This window comes from Nannospalax galili, unplaced genomic scaffold (assembly GCF_000622305.1).
Source record: "Nannospalax galili isolate Female #2095 unplaced genomic scaffold, S.galili_v1.0 scaffold146, whole genome shotgun sequence".
NCBI classification, from domain to species: domain Eukaryota; kingdom Metazoa; phylum Chordata; class Mammalia; order Rodentia; family Spalacidae; genus Nannospalax; species Nannospalax galili.
Window position 1 is genome coordinate 6458745 of NW_008357929.1, and position 22328 is coordinate 6481072.

General features: G+C 41.2%; 1 protein-coding gene across 3 annotated transcripts in view; it reads left to right on the top strand.

Annotated features, from left to right (window-relative positions):
* The window catches only part of Stx8 (syntaxin 8), a 277290-nt gene that overhangs the window by 18335 nt on the left and 236627 nt on the right, over positions 1-22328 (top strand). For all 3 annotated transcript variants that reach the window (XM_029557503.1, XM_029557502.1, XM_008855736.2), the window contains exon 4: positions 3300-3410. In XM_029557503.1, coding sequence (XP_029413363.1) covers positions 3300-3410 — 111 coding nt within the window. The remainder of the gene's footprint in view (positions 1-3299; positions 3411-22328) is intronic.

Consider the following 22328-nt stretch of genomic DNA (forward strand, 5'->3'; position numbering starts at 1 on the left):
CCCTGACTGGGCTTGAACTCACAGACATCCACCTGCCTTCTCTTCTTAGTGCTGGAATTAAAGATGTCCGCCACCATACCCAGCCCCATACACATTTTATATTGTCACAACTTCGAGGTTTTTTTTTTTTTTTCAATATCTGTAGATTTTCAGTCATGGAAATATTTTCTTGCTCAAGATTATTAAAAACTCCTATATATTCTCCTAATAATACTTCTACAATTTTATTTGTAAATATTTAAATTCTAGAACCATTTGAATTTGTAATACTGGATCTTAGCTCAGTATATGCTTGGATGGTTGGATACTGAAATCTCAACAAAATGAAAGGTAGTCAGGGTAGGGTAAGCATAGCATGTTAGATGAGTCTAGCTAATTCTAGGGCATAATTAGTAGCCCCACTGTTTAAATTTCCATTTCATCTTGTCCTGTATAAGTTTTGTTGCAGTTTCTGTTTTTTCCCCTCCCAACACCCAAGGAACTCTGTTTAGATGAATAAAAGCCTTCTGCTTTATTAACAGTTAATTGGAAAAACGTAGGTCCTTTTTCTTTATTTGTACTGATCAAAAGGCTTATGTCTGGTTCTTTTATTAATGAAGAGGAATATTTGAGGTCCCTGTTTCTTAGTTACAATTGCTAATTCATAGTTTACAAAATGGGGTGTTTTGTGACTGTCATCAAGGAGGTGGAAAGCAGTGGAGGTGATCTGACCAGGGAATGTGGCATTCTGAGGGAATGCATTTACTATTATTTTTAATTTATTAAGTGACTAACATTGCTCAGAGACATAGGCTTTGGAGATTTCTGATTTTTCTAATAACTCTGTTACTGAGGAAGATTTTTGCCTGGGTCTGTTTACTGTTTCTACTGGCTAGCCAGCTCTTTTCTGTATAAATTACCAATAAAAGTTGTAGATCCCCTGTAGATCTCAGGCAATCATGATGCTAGTCTTTCGCTCTGTCGAGTTCTCAGAAACTTTTTGGCCCTGAACACAATGTTTGTAATCTCCCTTTAAAAAAATTACTACATTTGTTTATTTGTGTGTGTCACATGCATTGTGTAGGCTCACACATTCCATCATGGACATGTGGTGGTCAGAGGACAACTTGAGGGAGTCAGTTCTCTCAGCATGTGGGTCCCAGCAGTCAAACTCAGGTTATTAGGCTTGGGGGCAAGCACCTTTACCTGCTGAATCTTCTCAACCAAAGTATCTCTAACCCAAAGCAGGAGTTTGTGATGCTGCACTGATACTGCTAGACTCGGTCTTGATGGCCAGTGCTGCTGCATGTCCCAGCCCTTCAGCCCTGATAACAAAGCCCATTTAATTTAAAGTAAATAAAGAGTCAAATCCAGAGAAATGGACTTGAGGTGACTTATTTCCTACTTTCTTTTTGTGGTGTCAGACACATCCTTTCAAATGTGTTTGTTCTCTTCCCCCACTTTTTGTCCTATGTCGGAGTTTTGTTCTTCGATATTTACGTTGTGTGTGTGTGTGTGTGTGTGTGTGTGTGTGTGTGTGTGTGATGTATGCCTGTGTACATGTGTGCAGGTGCATGCACATATGTGTGTGGAGGCCAGAAGTCAGTGTTGGGCATCTTCCTCTTTCAGTTTCTGCCCCATTATTTTGAAACAGGTCTTTCACTGAACTTTGAGCTGACTGATTTGACTAGATTGGCTAGCCAGGGATCTTCCTGTCTCTGCTCCCCACTGCTCACCAGTGCTTAGGTTACAGATGTGCACTGCCAAGTCTGACTGTTATGTGGGTTCTGGGACATCTAAACTCAGGTCCTTATGCTTGAACAGCAAGCAGTTTATCCACAGTGCCATTTCCCTAGCCCTGTTTTGTTTTTGAAAATACACACAAATGAAACTCATCATGGTTGTTTGTTTTGAGAAAACTAGTATGTTAAACTTTGCTGGTCTCAGTGTCACACACTTGTAATCTCAGCACTGAGGAAGCTGATCAGGATTTGAAGCCAGCTTGGGCTGCATAATAAACTGCCTCAGAAAGACAAACAAAAGTCAAACTTTGGATTTAGGGGCCAAGGATATAACTCAACAGTAAATTGCGTGGCCCTGGCTTAAATCCCGAGCACTAAAAAAACTGTGTTCTCCACACCCCTAGATTAGGTTCTGATTTTTTTTTTGAACCAGGATCTCACTATAGCCCCAGCTGACCTGGAGCCTTGGAACTGGCTATGTAGACCAGGAGCTGGCCTTGAACTCACAGAGATCCACCTGCCTCTGCCTCCTGAGTGCTGGGATTAAAGGTGTTCACCACACCTTGCACCTGATTTATTTTTTTAATCATCATTTATGAGTCTTTCTGGAGAAGATGTAAGTGATCTGGTGTTACATATAAAGAAACAGCCAGGGCCAGCAGCATGGCTCAGCAGGTGAAGACCTGGCTCACAGGCCCGGTGACCTGAGTTCAATTCCTGGAACCCACGTAAAGGTGGACGGAGAGAACTTGCTCCACAGAGTTTTCCTCTAACCACACGTGTGCTATATGCCATATGTGCCCCCATCATGCAACACACATAATAATAATAGTAATGAAATAGCCACTTCCAAAGGTGAAGTAACTGGTTCAAAATAGTAGTTAGTGGACAAAATAGTGCCAAAGCTCTGCCCTGGGAAGGCCTAGTCTACTAGGAAACACATTAAATATAATCATTTTGTGTAATTTTCCTTAAAGATCGTGCAATACCTTTAAATAATGAACTGACGGAAACAATTTTTACAGCAAATTGTTGCATAAAGCAGCATTTCACAAACTCATTTCAGATCTATTAATGTACATGAAACAAGAAAGCAGGTAATATGGAGAACTTGCTCCCCTTTCAAAACTGTACCATAGGTTTGGGGGGAGAGTGTTTTGTTTTGTTATTTCAGTGCTAAGAATCTCACACATACTAGCCAAGCCTCATCCCAGCCCCCAACTTAGGGTATTAATGTGTATGAAAATACCCTTCAATCATGGACCCAGGTTGCCACTGTTGACTGCTCAATAGCTCTGTGTGTGTGTGTGTGTGTGTGTGTGTGTGTGTATGTGTGTGTAGCATATCTCAGTGAGAGGACTTAAATAGCAGTTTGTGTCAATATTTATGCATCCCTTTGCAACGGTACAACCAAGGTCATTTACCTGCAGGATCAGTGAAGTTGAAGGTCAGACACACTCAGAGCTCTTCTGAGTAGCCATAATTTGAGTATATAATAGCTGTAGATGACTTGAAGAGCCAATGAATAGGCAAAATGAGGTAACCTACCCACTGTTGGACCTTAACAACTGTCTGCAGAACACAACTGGAAGGGGATCGAAGACAGAGCCTGCTGGATGATCTGGTAACTCGAGAGAGACTACTTCTGGCATCTTTTAAGAATGAGGGTGCGGAGCCGGATCTGATCAGGTATGATGCTTTCATTTACAGGGATTCCCGGCCCATGAGGGCTTACGTGAAGTTACTACAGCTGTTTTCTGCATGGTTTCCATTCTTTATAAAATCTGTTCCTTTATAGTGTTTGACTGTAATTTCCCATTGACTTTAGTTTTCATTAATTTCCAAGGTTTAGTAAGCCCAGTGTATTCAGCAGAATCCCATGTTAGGTGGGGTACACTTACAGAGAATACAATTAGAAAATTTCTTTGTATTCTTTGAGGTCCCTGCCTTGTATACTTCTGAAATTAGATGCTTACGCTTGTGGAAAAATGCATTTTAATGGCTAATCGAAAACTGTGCCCTTATAAGACTAGTGCAGGGCTCACAGAGAGGGATTTAGCCATGGATTCTCCTCCCAGTTCTGTGCCAGAAAGTGATTCGCACTCCACATAGCTGACAGTTGCTCTTAACTCAGCCTCAGAGACAAAACCCAGCTTTCCATTGCTGAGGTTAAGGAGGGATAAATTGTTACATCTTTGGAACTGGCTTTCCCTTGCTTCTGGTACTCTCCTAAGGGCATGGTGAGAGCCATCTCAGAAGGAAGGGAGCTCAAGAGAGACACTCCTCCCCTTTCCTGGGCTCTAGCACTAGTGGGATGTGTTCATTGTGGAGAGGCAGCTTTCTGCTTAGGGATAATGTGGCTTCCCAAGGGCCACATTACCAGACTCCACCTTAGACATTCAATCCAAATGGGGTGGGGTGGGCATCCCAGGTGATCTTGTAGACAGCCGGACTTGCAAACCATGCCCTAAGACGGGCTGGAGAAGAAGCGACAGTTTCACTTCTGTTGGTCCCAAGCCTCTCAGGAGCAGGTAAACCAAGGTCGTCAGAAATTACAAAACAAGAAGCTAGGTGAAATAGTAAGTCACTTCTATGAAGGAATGGAACTCCAGTTAAGGTGGGATGAGTTGTGTTCTTCTTGGCAGTATCCCGGTTGAGGTTTTTAAATACAGGCAGAAACCTGTGGTAAGGCCAACTTCTGCTTCTCCTTATAGCTCTGTGGCAGTATTCAGTCCTGTAGATACAAGGGGTAAAGTAGGTGATGAGGGTAATGATCCAGATTAATGAGCCAGAACAGGTAGGCAGGGAATCAAGATGAAAAGAAATTACCATCTTTCAATAGGACCTTCACATTGAAGGAAGAGGTCATTTTGGTCAAGAAATTGATAGGGCTAGGCATAATCCCTCATTCCTATAATCTAAGCACTTGTGAGGCTGAGATAGGAGGATTGCCATGATTTGGAGACCAGCCTGGGCTACAGAGTGAGAAACTGTCTTTAAAAAAAAAAAAAAAAAAAAGAATTAACAGAGGCATGGGTGGGTGTGGCACCAGGGTGGGCAGCCTGAATGGGTTATCACAGAACTGAAAAGGCCGAGGGACTGTGGTTTCTTCACTTTTATTTCTTCATTCACACATGAGTGCCAAAAGCACAGACAACTCTGCTTATATACTCATTAGAATTACAGCTGAATATTTATAGAACAATGAGTAATAATGAAGTGGCCAGAATATAGCAGTTGAATAAAACACGAGCAAGACAGCATTATCGCCATAGTATGCCTTCTTGGGAGAACAAGTGTCTCTTGAGAAACTAGGGGAGTACAGGCATTCCAGAGATAACTCCTCAGCAAGCATTCTTGCATAAACTTTCTCATGAGACAAGGCTCTCCAGGCATAGGTGCTCAAGGTTACATACAGCTTATTTACCAAACATATATATATATATATATTTTGGTCTTTTTCTGAGACAGGGTCTCCCAGTAGCCCCAGCTGGCCTGGAACTCACTATGTAGACCAGGCTGGCCTTGAACTCACAGAGATCCGCCTGCCTCTGCCTCCAGAGTGCTGGGATTAGAGGTGTGCGCCACCACGCCTGGCTTACCAAACATATTTTTAAAGCCATAGGAACACTATTTCACAGTCCCTATAGGTGGGAAATATGTTTCCTGGGAGAATGAGGGTTGAGAAGAGAGAGGACAGTCAGGAAACACTTCAGTTCTCCTGTTTGATCATGGTGGGGGTGGTCATGAAACAGATCGTTACCATTTGGCAAGAAGCTGTTCTGCACCAGACTCCAATAATCACTCTTCATTAACTGTGTCATTTAATGATGTCAAAGGGGCCAGGGTAAGAATTAGACCTTTGTGGTTTGGGTTTTGTTCCCTCTTTTTGCAATAGTCTTTGTGTCTTGCTAGTCCAAGTACAGCCTACAGCTGAGCAGCCCCAGCAGCACCTGGAAGCATGTTAAACATTTGGAATCGCAGCTCCAGCCTAGGCCTGCTGGATTAATGCCTGCATTTTTATAGGATAATCAGGTGATCTGAAGGCATGGTAGGATTTTAGAAATACTGTTTTGCCTCTATTTTTGTTTTTTGGGATAGGATCTCACTGTGTAGCCCCAGCTGGCCTAGAATTCACTATGTAACCCAGGCTGGCATCACACTCACAGAGATCTACCTGCCTCTGCCTTCTAAGTGCTGTGATTTAAAATGTGTGCCACCACACCTAGCAGCTTTGCATTATCAGTTTATAACTGTTGCACTTTGTGCATCAGAGCCATCTAAGAGATTCATCAAAAAGAGACAAGGAAAGGAAAGGGAAAAGCTCCAAGCATCAGATCTTAAACTTGCAGTCTGATAAGTAGTCTGGGTTGAAGTCTGGATGGCAGTGAGTCTGGAGAAGCTCCATAGGGTATTCTAGTAGGTAGCAGCGTTAGACCTTCTGCTTCATGCCATAGTGACAATAATGATGCACTACTATGTTGGTTTTTCTCTGCACTAGGCACTGTGGTTAACTCAGCAGCCCTTTGCATATCATCTCATTTTACAGAAGAGAAAGAGACTCAGAGGTAGAGAGGGGGCTGAATTCAAAGCCAATCAGTTGCAGAGGTTGGATTTTTAGATACAAAATCTTAACTTCTATACAACATAAAAGGCTGGAGCAGGCATCTTACTGGTCCCTCAATCACTGGAGTTCAAGTCATTGACTTTAAATTGGGCTGTGTTCTGCCCATTTTTCATTATTGTTAGGATCAAATGAGATGATTGCTGTTAAGAACTTTGCACACACATGGGGACTGGAGAGATGGCTGGGGGTTAAGAACACTGGCTGCTCTTGCAGAAGACCCAGGTTCAGTTCCCAGCACCCACATGATGGCTAACAGCCATCTGTAACTCCAGTTTCAGGAACTCCGACACCTATTCTGGCCTCACAGGGCATTGTGTAACATAGGTGTGCTTATATAAATGCAGGCAAAATACTCATACATATAAAAATAAATATATTTTTTAAAAGCTTTACATATACAAAAACATCTATAAATGCAGGATGTTATCACTAGAGTGTTGTGTGTAGGACCAAATAAGGTGGTTGTGTTAAGGGCTTTGCACACACTGAGAAAACGATAAACACAAGGTGTTATCACTGGAGCATTGTGTCTCTACCAGTTAGAGGGAACTCTTGTTGCTGCTTGGCTTTGGAGACCTTCTGTCCCGCCTGTTATATGCTCTGCTTTCTAAAGGGACCTGGCCTCCTTGGTCAGTCTTGTTCTGTGTGCCATGCCTGGTGCTTATCCTCACGTTGTTCCCTTTCAGATCTTGTTTATTCTATGTCCTTTTATATCTGTGCCCAATATGCTGCCTGTTGTCTTGTTAGTAGACAGTCTTAGGTTAATTGTAGCTGTGAAATCAGTGTCTAATAGTAGCTGGATTTTTGGATATAGTGTAGCTAAAGCTTCCTTGTATCCTACGATTTGCACCAAAGTAAAATTGATGAAAGAATTTCAGGGAAGTTGGCAAGTTAGAAACAAAGATTGTTTTATTTCTGGTCATATGCTTGAAGATCTCTTAACTACTGTCACTAGGACTGCCTTATTCTTCTTGTGTGTCAGTCTGATCCACATGGACCTAAAGCAGTTAGATATTGTTGGTTTTTTTTTGGTGTATCAGGGTGACTTGGGGGCAAAGAGACCAGACTGAGAAGAAACTGAAGCAAAAATGAACTTCAGGGGTTGCAATATATTTAAGGTAATTGGCCAACAATTTTCATTCAGGAAAAGAAGTCTTGACTAGTTCAGAATGAGCTTCCAGAGAAGTTCTGGTTAAGAAGTGTGTGAGCACTGTCGAGGTGAAGTGACTGCTGAAGGGTGGTGTGAAGAGGTATGAATGGGCATGACAGATGGTGAGACCCATTCCACAGGACCCAAAGTTTGGCCAGGATAAGAAACCAATGTAACAAATAGGTATCAATCACCACAAAGAAGTAAAATCATTGCAGATGAAAAAGAATACAAAGGAAAGATAATGGTAGAGGTTCTGGAAGGTGAATTCCCATTCCCTTCCTTGGTGAGTCCTTGTTGGGCTGGGATGATATGAATCCACTGTGTCTACTTTAACAGGAACATGTCTATGTACTTGAACAAAAAATGCAAGTCCTGTAGTAGGCATGTCAAGAAATTTTAGCTAGTAAGAAATTACATGGTAGACAAAACTGTTTCAAATTGGTATGCAGAAAGCCCCTGGGAACTCTGCTACAAGGGTGATGAAAATGGATTCCCAGAATGCGTTGATCTAATAAGGCTGGGAGATAGCACATTGTTGACTTACAGTCCATAAGGATATTGAGCAAGTGAAGGGACACAAAAGCTGAAGTAGTAGATTGCTTAGATTCAAAGTTGGAGCTGCTGGTCTCTGATTTCATTCACCTGTCTATGCCAGAGTGTTATTTTTGCCTTCTTTACTCTTCATCCCCACCCTGTACCCCCCCAGCTCATGATTCTTTTGTTTGACTGTAGCCTCAGTTGTGAGAGTCTGAATTCAACTATAGACATGACTAATGGCAGTTTACAGTTTCCCTTTACCTTTTTGCCTCCTGATTGTCAGGTTGCCCCAGACATTTCTAATACCAGCTGCTAGACCCCTCCAGCTGTGTGTTTGAGCACATTTCCTTCCCTTCTTTTCTACCAGCAGTGGCTCAGTGCTCCCCACAGGTAATTCCTAGTTCTCAGCTCTTCCATCATTTTTCTTTGCTTCTGTAGATTCCATTATGTATCAGGAAGACATTTTGGGTTGCTTTGTCACTTTGGAGAGGTAGGGGTACATGTCTTTCCTTTAGGTCACAATGACAGAAAACCATTGGCTAGAAGCCTTGTCAAAACTTCAAAATATTCCAGACTGCCTCCTGTAGCACATGTCATTAGTGCCTGTCACCATAGCATATTCACTGTTGGAGGACTGGGCTGAATCTGCTAGTCAGTATTTCAGAGCCCCACCACAGTGGACAGCAATACCTCAGGATGAGTTTGCACCCCAGGACTTGCTTGGGATAAGCCTCAGACTTCCTAGAGCCTTAGTTTCCAGCCCATTTGCTTTGCGAAACCCCTTTTCCTCCCCATCCCAGGAGTCCTCCTCTTGGGCCTTTCCCCTCTTTTCTCTTCGCAGATGTGGCTTATTAAGGAGAGAAGCATATTGTCAAACGTCAGTTTGGATTAGCATTTCCTTTAAGCAGACATTAATTTGCTGATCACATAATTGGATGTGTAGCCATCATGTGATGGAATCTTCACTTTACCTTGAGGATTACCCATCATTATTCTAGAGCAGTAAGCCTTGCTCCAAATAAGCAATGCTTGGCTAATTTGGGGCATGTGGAAACTTGTTAAAGAAGTCTCTGTGTAACTGTGTCTCTTGGAAAAAGATAAGCCTTCTCTTATAAAGCAGTGACACAGCTTCTGTCTTAAAGGCCCACTGCTCTTTACATTTAAGAGCAGTGCTGAGCCTTACAATTAGTTAAATCTTTGTCTGCAAAGAGAAAGAAAAAAATCACTGCATACTCTAGTTCCCTGTGACAGTCTCTAAGATTATGTGATTAACTGGGCTGTAGTGGGTGGCTAATTGGCTAAACTTAAATCTTCACACCACCAACTATATAGAGGATTATAGGGAATAGGAAGTTATTTGCAGTATGTGTTGGTAGTTATAGGTCAGGAAGAGTATGCTAACAAGGTGACCACTTGCTAGAATCAAAAGGAGATGACAAAATGTTACATTTTCATGGAGTACAAGCACATTAGTTTTAGACATACACTTTTCCCTTGAGTTATGGAAAAAAAGCATGGCGTGTTCAGTATGTATGTTGTATCGCTGTGTGGTTGGCCCAACTGTGTAGAAGAAAAATTACATTAAATCTTAGATTAAAAATCTACCCTCGTTTTAAACCATTGATTTTTTTTAAATAACCCCTTCTTTTTTAAAATATTTTATTTATTTTATGTGCGTGAGTGTATTGCTTTCATGGTAGGTAAGTGCACCTGTGTTGTGCAATGCCCACAGAGGACAGAAGAGGCTGTTGGATCCCCTGGAACTGGAGTTAGGGACAGTTGTTAGCTGCCATGTGGGTGCCAGGATTTGAACCCGGATCTTCTACAAGAACAACCAGTGTTCTTAACTGCTGAGCCATCTTTTCAGCTCCAAACCATTGATGTTTTCAAGATTTGTGTGTGTGTGTGTGTGTGTGTGTGTGTGTGTGTATGTGTGCATGCGCATGTGCGCGCACCTGTGCAGGTGCCTCCAGAAACCAGAAGAGAGCATCCAATCCCTTGGAGCTGCAGTTACAGGCAGTTATGAGCTGCCCAGTGTGGATGCTGGGAGCTGAACTTAGGTTCTCTGCAAGAGCAGCCAGTGCTCCTTAACTACCGAGCCATCTCTCCAGCGCCCATGACTGTTTTATATCAGTTTAACACTTGGTTTTTAAGAAGGATCATTTGTAGTTGATAGTACATAGATTTCCTAAGGAATCGTTGGTTTGTAATTGATGTTACTGATATTAACACACGACCAACAAACTCTTCTAGAAGCAGGAAGTACTAAAGCATATGCACTTACTTCACCAGCCAGCTCAGTCAGTCAGTGGGTACTGAATGCTTGTCCCTTTAGTTTATGCCCAGAAATACAATAACCCTCTAGCTTTTCTGGAAGGATGTGCTGAAATTGGTAAAGCTTTGCCTTTACCTCTGAACCCCAAGAATAGGTAAGCCAAGGAGGTGCTAAAAACAGCCAAGAGTGCTGAAGTTCCCTGCTAACATATAAAAGGTAGATAAGGATGAAGGAACTCTGTGACAAAGCAAGCCTCTTATTAAATCAGTGCTTGTTAAGTGCCTGCTTTGTTGCTCAGCTGAGTACAGTCCAGTGAATTGCCCCATGTGGGTGCAGTGGAATGAAATGCTGTGGTGGGAATTTTAAAAATACACAATTGAGGGGCTGGAGAAATGGCTCAGCAGTTAAGAACACTGACTGTTCTTGCAGAAGACCTGGGTTCAAATCCCAGCACCCACATGGCAGGTAACAACTGTCTGTAACTCTAGTTCCAGGGGATCTGACAGCCTCTTCTGTCTTCCATGGGCATTGCATGACACGGGTGCACTTACCTACATGCAGGCAATACACGCATATACATAAAATAAAAATACTAAAATATTTTTAAAAATACATAATTGAAATGAACTCAGCAGAAAAGTATATTGTCCTTTTTGAGAGTATCAGTGGGAAACTTATTTAGCTAGCAAGGCCACATGATTTAGTACTGAGTCATTTTTCTTTTTTAAAAAAAATATTTTCTTTATTATTATTTTTATTTTATGTGTATGAGTGTATTGCCTGCATGTATGTGAGTGCACCCGTGTTGCGGAATGCCACGGAGGTCAGAAGAGGGCATTGGATTTCCCTGGAACTGGAGTCAAGGATGGTTTGTAGCCGCCATGTAGGTGCTGGGAATTGAACCTGGGTCCTCTGCAAGAGCAGTCAGTGCTCTTAACTGCTGAGCCATCTCTCCAGCCCCCGTCATTTTTCTTTTTTATAAGTGTTAATTTTATGTTTTGATGGGGATTTTAAGTATCTTGATGGCGGGAACCAAAGCCTAGACAGCGTTGAATGAGTATTCGCTGAATGAATGAACACCTTTCCACTTTGTTCTGTATCTTCCAAAAGACCTGGCCTAGAGTTGGGTGTGTATCCAGTACATTTTTAACTCAGTACATTTTTGTTAATTGAAAAGCTGAATCAAGATGTGATAGACTGTCTTTGGTACTAGACAGACCTGGGAATGTCAGGTGTGTTTACACGACCATTTTCTTGCCTATCCTCTTGATTTGAAGAGAGCTTCAAGCAGCAACTCAGAGACTGAGATTGATTTATTACAGAACTGTGCTGTTGTGATACACGGCCTCTGTGTGTACCATGAATGGAGTAGACAGATATGACTTTCTGATTTCTTATGCTCTGCCCATTGGCCAGAGAAAGTTACATGGCTCCAACCTAACTGTGAGAGAGGCTGGGGACTATAATCTCTCTATATGCTCAAGAAGATATCAGGCTGGTACTGGGGGATGTCTACAGCTTTGTCTATGCCTCCCTGATTGTTTGGAGTAATTTGATGGAAGGGTAACTGGTATATAGTCTTGCTGATTTCTTAGTCCACAAAGTTTAGAATCAGAAGTTAATAGGACTATCAGAACATCAGGCTTCAGATTATAGAAACTAAGACATAGACCGATGAAATCGAATAGAAGACCAGAAGTAAACCCATACAGCTATAGCCATCAGATTCTCCACAAAGGTGCTAAAAACATATGTTGGAGAAAAAGACAGCCTTTTGGACAAATGGTGCTGGGAAAACTGGTTATCTACATTTTAAAAACTGAAACTAGATTCCTATCTCCCATCCAATACAAAAATCAATTAAAAATGGATCAAAGACTTTAAAACCCCCAAAGCAGAAGCACCTAGAAGAAAACACTTCAAGATATGAGCATAGGCAAGGACTTTCTAAGTAGGACTCTAATAACTCAAGAAATAATAACAAGAATTGACAAATGGGAATGCATTGATTTGGGAAGCTTCTGATGACTGGGTATATGGATTACTGTTAGAGTGTGAGCTCCTGGGTTCAATTCCTAGCACCACAGTAAATAAATAAATAAATAAATAAATAGCTCCTGCACAGTAATGTTGCAGCCAAAGAATGGGAGAGAACCTCTTACCTTTTCTGACAGGAATGTAAACACCAAAAAACTAATAATCCAATTAATAAATGAGCATATGAACTGAACAGATACTTTTTAGAAGCACAGATGGTCAGTGCATCCATGAAAAAAAAAGGGTTTTTTTAGCCATCATTGGGATGCAAATCAAAAGCACATTAAGATTGCATTTTGTCCCAGAAGAGCTACCATAAGGAAAACATTAAAACAACAAGTGCTGACGAGGATGGGGGTAAGGAGTAGCCCTTACACTGTTACACTGCTGCTAGGGATGTAAACTAGTGCGGCTGTTATGAAAGTCAGAATGAAGATTCCTTTAAAAACAAAGAGTAGAACTATCACAATGATTCGGCTGTACCACTCCTCAGGCGTGTACCCAGATGAACCAAAGTCAGCATGCAAAGAGACCTGCATGCTTATTTTTATTGCAACACTACACATGATAGCTGTGTTTAGGAAGCAGCCCAAGGTTCCAATGGATAAATAAAGAAATGTCACTGTTTGGCCATAAGAAAAATGAAATCAGGATGTTTGCAGGAAAATAGAACTGGAGATCATCATGTTAGGGAAATAAGCCAGACTCACAAAGATACGCACTACACGTTTTCTCTCATTAGTAAATCCAGAAAGAAAGGCAATGAAGTAGTAAGGGAGATTGTTAGGGAAGAGGAAAGGGAGCAGGGTGAGAGGGGGGAGAGAGGATAAGAGAGGGCAATGGTGGAGGTAAATGTGATCAAAGTATATCATACACATGTATGAAAGTGTTGCAGTGAAACCCAGTAATTTGTACAATTAGTACACACCAACCAAAAGTTAGTAGACATGCTCCAGGTGGGCAGAGGTGTGACTGTGGTATGATTTGTTCATCATTTATGGTACCCATTCTTGAAAGGTTCATTCAGGTATAGGCAAGGTTAAAAAGAATTAAACCACAGCACAGTGAAAGTAGTGTAAATTGGCAAATGAACACGTTACATGGGATAGAGAGAAGGTTGTTCCTGCAGCAGAGGACTCAGTAAATAAAGCCTGTGAATGAAGAGAAAGGTGATGATTCTCACCCACTCTGATTAGTGTTTATTAAGTGGATACCTGTGTGTAGCTCATTATACTAGCCTGGCAGTTAGGATTCCCTCAGCCCCAGCTCAGGAAACTGATAACGCTTTGCAAGTGGCTGAAACAAAGACCCCCTTGCTACCCCCTCCCCCTTTTGCACAGCTCTCTGCAGTGTGAGTTTCATGAAGAACCAAAGGCTCATCTTCAACTCTTAGATCTCAGAAAGAACCGTCATCTCCTTCTTTTTCTCCTGTTCCAGAGAAGTGATAGCTGACTGGCATTTTGGGTTATTTTATTTAGGCTTAAGTGGAACCTAGGATCATTGCTATTTTTAAAAAATATTTTATTTATTATTTTTATTTATGTGTATGAGTTTATTGCCTGCATGCATATAAACACACCTGTGTTGTGCAGTGCCTTTGGAAGTCAGAAGAGGGCATCAGAGCCCCTGGAACTGGAGTTATGAACAGTTGTTAGCCACTATGTGGATGCTGGGAACTGAACCTGGGTCTTTTGTAGGAGCAGCCAGTGCTCTTAACCACTGAGCAACCTCTCCAGTTGCAGCCAGCCATGCTCAGTTTTATACAGTGCGGTCCTCTGCGAGCAGCCAGTGCTCTTAACCCCTGAGCCATCTTTCCAACCCCTAGATCATGGCTTTTAATTTAACCTGTTTGCCTTTTTTAAGAAGGCAGTATTTATACCTACTACTTTTTCCTAAAGAGAAGTGGAGAATTACTTGTGCAGTACAACCTAGTTTTAACAGTGGTAAACACACACACACATACACACACACACACACACACACACACATGAGTTTATGAAAAGTAATAGCTCCTGACTTTGTTAGATCATGGCTTTTAATTTAACCTGTTTGCCTTTTTTAAGAAGGCAGTATTTATACCTACTACTTTTTCCTAAAGAGAAGTGGAGAATTACTTGTGCAGTACAACCTAGTTTTAACAGTGGTAAACACACACACACATACACACACACACACACACACACACACATGAGTTTATGAAAAGTAATAGCTCCTGACTTTGTTTCTACGGTATAGAGAAATGTAGCAGGTTAATTTGGTTCATGAACTGATAGTATTATAGTAAATATATGAAACAGGGAATGACTGGGAAAAAATATGGCACATACATTGTATCATATGTTTTGTTTTTGGTTTTGGACAGTCTCATGTAGCTCAGGCTGGCCTTGAGCTCACTGTGTACCCAAGGATGGCCTTGAACTCTTGATCCTCCTGTCTTTGTCTCCTAAGTGCTAGGATTACAGATGTGTGCCACCATGCCCAGATTTTTATGTGGTGCTAGGGATCAAACCTAGGGCTTTGTATGTGCTAGGCAAGCACTTTACCAACTAAGCTACATCCCCAGCTCCTAGTACATCTCTTTTTGTTGTTCTATATTAACTAGTGGTCTGATATTCGCCATATGGTGCGCATGGTGAGCATTTTGTTACTTTGTTTTTGATGCTGGGGATCAAATCCAAGGCCTTGCATATACAAGGCAAGTGCAATGTACCACTGAGCTACATCCAGCTGGTGAACATGTTTTCTTGAGGAGAAAAATTGAATATGTCATATGACAAAATATTTCTTATGACTCATATGGATTTTTTTCCCCTAGTACTGGAGCTTGAACCCAGGGCCTCATGTGTGCTAGGCAAGTGCATGACCACTCAGCTACATCCTCACATCCTCATTCCTGTGACTTTTTGGAAGCAGCAGTTTTGTTGAGATTATTAGGTCAATATATTGACACTTGGGATATTCTAGTAGTTAGCTTATGGGAACTTAGTAGAATATTTGTTTTTGAAGACTATTTAAAAATATATAACATAAATTTATATATACATTTAAATTTTAAATATCTATGTGAGTGTTTTGCCTGCATGTATGCAAATGTACTTGTGTCGTGCAATGACTGTGGAGGCCAGAAGAGAGGTCAGATCCTCTGGAACAGGAGTTCTGTCAGCTGGAACAGATGGTTGTTAGCTGCCATGTGGGTACTGGGAAACAAACCCTGGTCCTCTGCAAGGGCAGCCAGTGCTCTTTAACTGCTGAGCCATATCTCTCTCTAGCCCATAATTTATATTTTATACATAAATTTTGTAGTATGTTAAGTGCCAGTTAAACTGTACTAAAGAACTATCAATGAAAACCGAGTTTATCTCGGTCCCGACATTCACTGTCCAATTTCTTCCTGGAGCCACTTTTAGCCATTGTTTGTGTATCTTTCCAGAGTGATTAGTCTTCAGTCTCTCTCTCCCATCTTTTTTTATTTCTCCACATGAATTATGTATAATATGTACTCTTTACTGTGAATCTTTTTTGCTTAACAATATATCTTGGAAATTATCAAGTGGAGTGTTTAAAATTGTTCTTCTAAAAATCTGTCAACTATCTCCAAACTTCGCAAAGTAGCTATCCGAAGCTTTTGGGTTATATAAGCATTTCTGAGACTGGTTTTTGCTTGCAGGGCTCTCTACAGTCATTAGTCTGGATTATTTTTCTCCACAGGATAGAGTTAATTTCCAAATAAAGACTAAAGGTAAAGAGACCATCTCCGTTTTGGTTGATTGACCAAGCAGCGAAACCAAAGACCCTGAGCTCTGGACAAGTATTAATTATTGTAACTCAAGGTCATTGATCATCAAACTAGTTATCACCATTGGGAACATAAGAAAGTGGTCTGTCTGGAAGTGGTTGGAAACAGTAACCTGGGGCGTTGCGAAGGCTAAGCAACAACAACAAAAATATCCAAAGAAAATTTTTCTTTTTAAAAAAAAAATATTTTATTATTTTTATGTGTATGTGTGTATTGCCTGCATGTAGGTAAGTGCACCTGTGTTGTGCAGTGCCCGCGGAGGACAGAAGAGGCTGTCAGATCCCCTGGGACTGGAGTTCTGAACAGTTGTTAGCTGCCATGTGGGTTCTGGGGTTCGAACCTGGGTCTTCTGCAAGAACAGTCAGTGTTCTTAACCACTGAGCCATCTCTCCAGCTCCTGAGAAAATTTTTATTTCTTATACTATTTAAAATAACATGAGCTAGGAATTGTAGCTCAGCAGTAGAGTTCTTGTTCACCATGCACAAGGCCTGGCTTAGATCGCCAACACTGCCCCTCCCCAAAGTCCATTAAAACAAGAGGAAACCTGTAGGAGTAAGCCTAGTGAGACCTTGACCCTGAAAACCCCAAAGCATTATTTGGAGAAATTAAGGAAAACCCAACAGAGGATTGTACCATGTTCAGAGATCAGAAAACCCCTTCAGATTGACTTGTAGATCCAGTGCAAACCCATTTACAGTCTCCATCTGGATTTTTGTTTCTGTGTTGTCACTTGAGAAGCTGATTTTAGCCACAGTTTATATACTGACAATGCAAAGAGCCAAGCAAAATGAAGGCAGTGTTGAAGAAAAGGCTGGAGGACCCACAGTAACAGTTACAGAGATGGGGCTGCAGCTTGGTGTGGGCACAGGCTAAACAAGTGAACCAGTAGAGCACGCCAAGGAATTCAGAGTCAATCTCATACACATCACCTGATTTGTGAAGAAAATGACAATCTTTTCAATGAGTAGCACTAAGTCAACTGATGTTCATATGGGGGAAAATGACTCTTGGCCTCTGCTATCATCCAACATAAAAAAATGCATAAAAAAAGGAATTGTAGAAGGGTGAAAGATCACATATAAACATTTAGTTGGAAACAGTGAAGGTCTTTATGACTGTGCTATAGGCAAAGATTTCTTGAACTGTCAAAATCACTAAACACAAAGGAAATACATGAAGAAATGGATTTCATTAAAATATGTTTTCCAAGCTAATATAGAGTTAAGACAAACTATAGAATGGAAATTGCTATTTACAAGGCATTTATCTGACAGAGGAAATGTATTGAAGATTATGAAAGAGCCTCTATAAATCAAGCAAAAGGGCAGACAGTCCATTAGAAAAAGAACAGAATGGGCAGAGGATTTAAACTTGGACTTCACTAAAGAGATTATGTATGATGAATCTATGCAAGGGTGCTAGCTTTCATTAGTCATTAGGAAACTGCAAGCTGAAACCATGACATCATACCGCTATACCTACTGGAGTAACTCAGATAAAATGACTGGCATATCAAATGTCACTAGGATTTCATGGAGTGATTGGAGTTCTCATGTACTTACTGGTGGAACTGCACATAGTACAGTCTCTTTAGAAAAATGTTCACATACACAGAAACAGAACTGTACAAAGGACACATAAAGAATGTTTTTAGCAGTGCTGTTCTTAATAGTCCCTCCTAGAAACAGCCTAATGATCTCTGTAGTATAATGGCATGCTCTTACTGTGATACTACAAAGCAAGTAAGAGTGAACAGTGTGCAGGTACACTCTACACTATAGATAGATCTCACAAACATGCCAAGTGAAATAAGCCAGACACAGGTGTACATATGTATGCTGCTGTTCCCATAAAGGTGAAATTTATAGTGTTATGAATCATGAAAGTAAGTGGTTCCCTTTGGAGGAAGATAATGAAAGGGAAAAAAAAGGGGGCTCCTGGGCCAGGGAGATGGATCAACAGGTAAAAGTGCTTGCTATGCAGGCCTGATGACCTAGGTTCGATCCCCAGAACCTGTGTAAAAAGTCAGATGTGGTCAGTGGTACACATCTGTAATCCCAGCATTCCTACAGTAAAATGGGAGCTGGATAGGAGAATCAGCTGGAAGCTCACAGGCCAGTACACTTGGGTGGCACTGTACACTGGCACGAGAAGCCATGCCTCAGCGAGAAGGAAGGAGAGAGCCAACTCCTGAAAGTTGTTCTCAGACATCCACACACATGCTGTTGCAATGTGTGTACCTGCACATACATGCGCACAACAAACAAACGAATGGCTTCTGGGATTGGTATAGTGCTGTTTTCTGCCCTGGTAGTGCTTAACTGAAAGTATTCCCTGTGTATTCTTCAAGCTGTATGTATGGCTTTCCTTTTTATATGTTCTACTTGAATTAAATATATGTGTAAGTACAAATAAGTACAGACATACATTTACTTATATACTACAATACATGTGTCTATATATGTAAGTAGAAGAGTTATGTCCTGCACTGTCTACAAGGTGAGACTGTAAGTCAGGAGAAGAGGAAAGTACCTTAACTTCCCATTTGCTGGATTTTGAAACATTTCTAAGGGTTTTTCTTAAGCAAGAAGAGATTGCTAAAATGGCATGTGCTTCCTAACTTAGGGAAGGGACTGTGTTACCATCTACTCCTCTCTGTAGCCTCTTCCCTCTTCTCTGTAGATTGTGTAGCTACTTACCATTTTCATGTTTTCCTTCATGGACTGTAGACTGCCCCAAGCCCAGGCTACAGATTTCTGTTTCTTCTATCTTTGATCTTACTTTCTTACTTTTGCTTATGTATCTTTTTCTTTTTTAAAAAATATCTTACTTATTATTTTTATTTTACGTTTATGAGTGTACTGCTTGCATGTATGTAAGTGCACCCATGTCATGCAATGTCTACAGAGGTCAGAAGAGGGTATCAGATCTCCTGGAACTGGAGTTAGATATGGTTGTCAGTCGCCATGTGGGTGCTGGGACTTGAACCCTGGTTTCTGCAAGAGCAGTCAGTGCCCTTAACCACTGAGCCATCTCTCCAGCCCCACTTATGTATCTTTTTCATCTGTTACTCTTTTGGGAAAAACATGCTTGTTTTTGACATTTCTTCTCTGTGTTTCTGTCTGTCTCTTTCTCTCTCTTTCTCTCCCTCCCTCCTCCTCTCCATCCTTTCCCCCTCCCTCCCTCTTTTGCTCAGTCCCTCTTTGGTTCCTTCCCTCTCCATCTCTCCTTCCTAGGGTCTCATGTAGCCCAGGCTGGCCTTGAACTGGCTATACAACTCAAAGTTGACCTTGAACTCTTGGTACTCGTGCCTCTACCTCCCAAGTGTTAGATTATACAAATGTATTACTATGCCTGGTTCTTTTGCCCTGTTCTTGATTTTAAAATAAGAGAGATGCTTTACATATTTTCTTTTATTTTTATAAGTCTATTTCCTGCATGCATATAAATGCACTTGTGTCATACAATGCCCATGGAGGTCAGAAGCGGGCATTAGATCCCCTGGAACTGGAGTTAGGGATAGTTGTTAGCTGCCATGTGGGTGCTGGGAATCAAACCCAGGTCCTCTGTAAGAGGATCCAGTGCTCTTAACCACTGAGCCATCCTCCAACTCAAGAGAGATGCTTTAATATCTTTTCATAGTTTCCATAAAGTTGACATTTACTTTCTAGATTTTATTTTTTAGTGTATATACAGCAGCAACAAAAAATATATATACTTTTTTTTTTTGAGACAAGGTCTTCCTGTAACCCCAGCTGGCCTGGAACTCAATGTGTAGACCAGGCTAGCCTCCGGTCTCACAGAAATCTGCCTACTTCTGCTGGGATTAAAGGCATGCGTCACCACACCCAGAAGAACTGTACATGTTAATGTCTCAACCCCACCCTGTCTCAACCCCACCTGCCCGCCAAAAAAGTTATAGTGCTGCCAGCAGCCTATGGAGAACCCTTTCTCCAGTATGTTAGCTGTCAGTGGTGTCACAGAACTTGGTGGGTTTTGTTAATTTATGATTAAAAATAATGTCTGTTTGAGTTTCAGTCCTTGATATTATAATGGTATAATGGTGACTTTGGGCATGGAAAATAAAACGATCTTTACTGATGCATGTATTAATTTTAAATTATGAAAATCATTTGGGAATTGAAATGGAGGAAAATTGCAGCCCATTAATAAGCAGACAGAAGAAGGAAGAGTTTCTATACACACTGTGCTTTAGTTCATTATCCTGATTCTTAAATATATGCTGAGTACTTTCCAAGTTTTCTTTTCTTCTGTATGTATATGTGTATCTCGTGTGTGTGTGTGTGTGTGTGTGTGTGTGTGTGTGTGTGCATGGAGAGGCTGTGGTTGACATCTGATGTCTTCCTCAGTTGCTTTCCACCTTAATTTTTGAGGCATGTCTTTCACTAAACTCGGCACTGATTCTGAGACTTGCTGTCTAGCAAGACCCAGGAGTCCTGTCTTCACCTCCCCAGCATAGGTGTGCACTGCTACATGCCCTGCTTTAAAAAAAAAAAAAAAGGTGCTAGTTATTAAACTCAGGTCCTCATGTTTATATAGCAAATGCTTTACCCACTGAGCCATTTCCCCAACCTCCCCTGTTGGCTTTTTATAAATAAAATTTAAGAAATTTTAATTTATTTTCTTGTTTGCCAAAAAGAAGAGTTTTATATTTCTTGGTCTTCTATATGTTTAGTTGGTATATGTATTATCTCATTTTACCTTCACAGTCTCCAAAGATGAGCAGAGAAGGGATGACTCCTTGGGTTTCCAGATGAGGAAACTGAATGTTACATCACTGTGTCCAAGTTGAGTCACTGACAGAGAGAGTACTGCTATTCAAGTGCACCCATCCTTTGCTCTGGGTTTTGTCTTCTGTCGCTCTTGATTTTTGGTTTGCTATTGTGGTTCCCTTTTAGGGGCTATCGTTTGCCTTTTCTCATTGACTTTGAGCACTTTGTCTTTTTTCTTGATCTTTGCAACTGTGGACAGTAGTACCCTGAACCAGGTTTAAGCAGCATATTGCCAACCTTGCCTTGTTTGAAGAAACAAAGGATTCAGTGCCAGAAAACCTGGGTTTGAGTTTTGACTTCATTTTATTTTCTGTAAAATGGAGCTAACCTTGTCAAGTTCAAATGAGATGGATGTGTGTGAGGGCCCTTTGTAAACTGGAAAGTGCTGTGTGATCAGGACTAAATACTTGATTTCACTGATCTTGGCAGAAGGAAAGACACATTGCATACCATGTGACAAGGCAAAATTATGTGGGAAGTGCCACAAAACACTGTAGGGATTGAGAAGGGGGAAGTCAGTGGGAGGGGAAGGAGGCTGAGAAGGTGTTGGAAGAGATGAGGCTTAAGTAGCCCAGAGAGTGTGAACTGTTTGTATGTGGTGTTCCTTTTTTCTGTTGTGTGCTTCTTTATTTCTGTTTTTTGGGTTTGTTTGTTGTTGTTGTTGTTGTTGTTGTTGTTGTTGTTGTTGTTTTTAAGTCAGGATCTCACTCTGTATTCCTGGCCAGCCTGCTACTTACTCTATCCAAACTGACCTCAAACTTGCCCCCTCTTCTGACCTCTACGGGCATTGCACAACATGGGTGCACTTACCTACATGCAGGCAATACATGCATACACATTTAAAAAGAAGTCATGGAAGGACCTTTCATACTCCTAGGCTTTGTCCCCAGAGGAAATGGGTGTTATGGTTAAAACTGTGGGCCTCCATCTCAGTAGTTTGCATTTTTAAGTGTGAGCTGGATGAGTTATTGTAATAAAAAACAAGGTATTTAGGTAGGAATCATGGCTACCTAGGTGGTCCTTGGCTCTGTGCATCTCGATTGTCTACACATTATTCATTGATGCTCTTGATTAGTCTTTTACGTTTTCGGTTGTTAGCTTTAGCCTTTAACAGCTGCACTATTCCTCCAGCCCTTGGAGGATTAGTCTTTTAATGACGTATCTGCATTTTAAAAAATATTTTATGGCTGGGCGTAGAGGTGCACGCCTTTAATCCCAGCATTCGGGAGGCAGAGGCAGGTGGATCTCTATGAGTTCAAGGCCAGCCTGGTCTACATAGTGAGTTCCAGGACAGCTGGGGCTATAGGGAGACCCTGTCTCAAAAAGACCAAAAAAAAATTTATTATTTTTATTTTATGTGTATGTGTGTATTGCCTGCATGTAGGTAA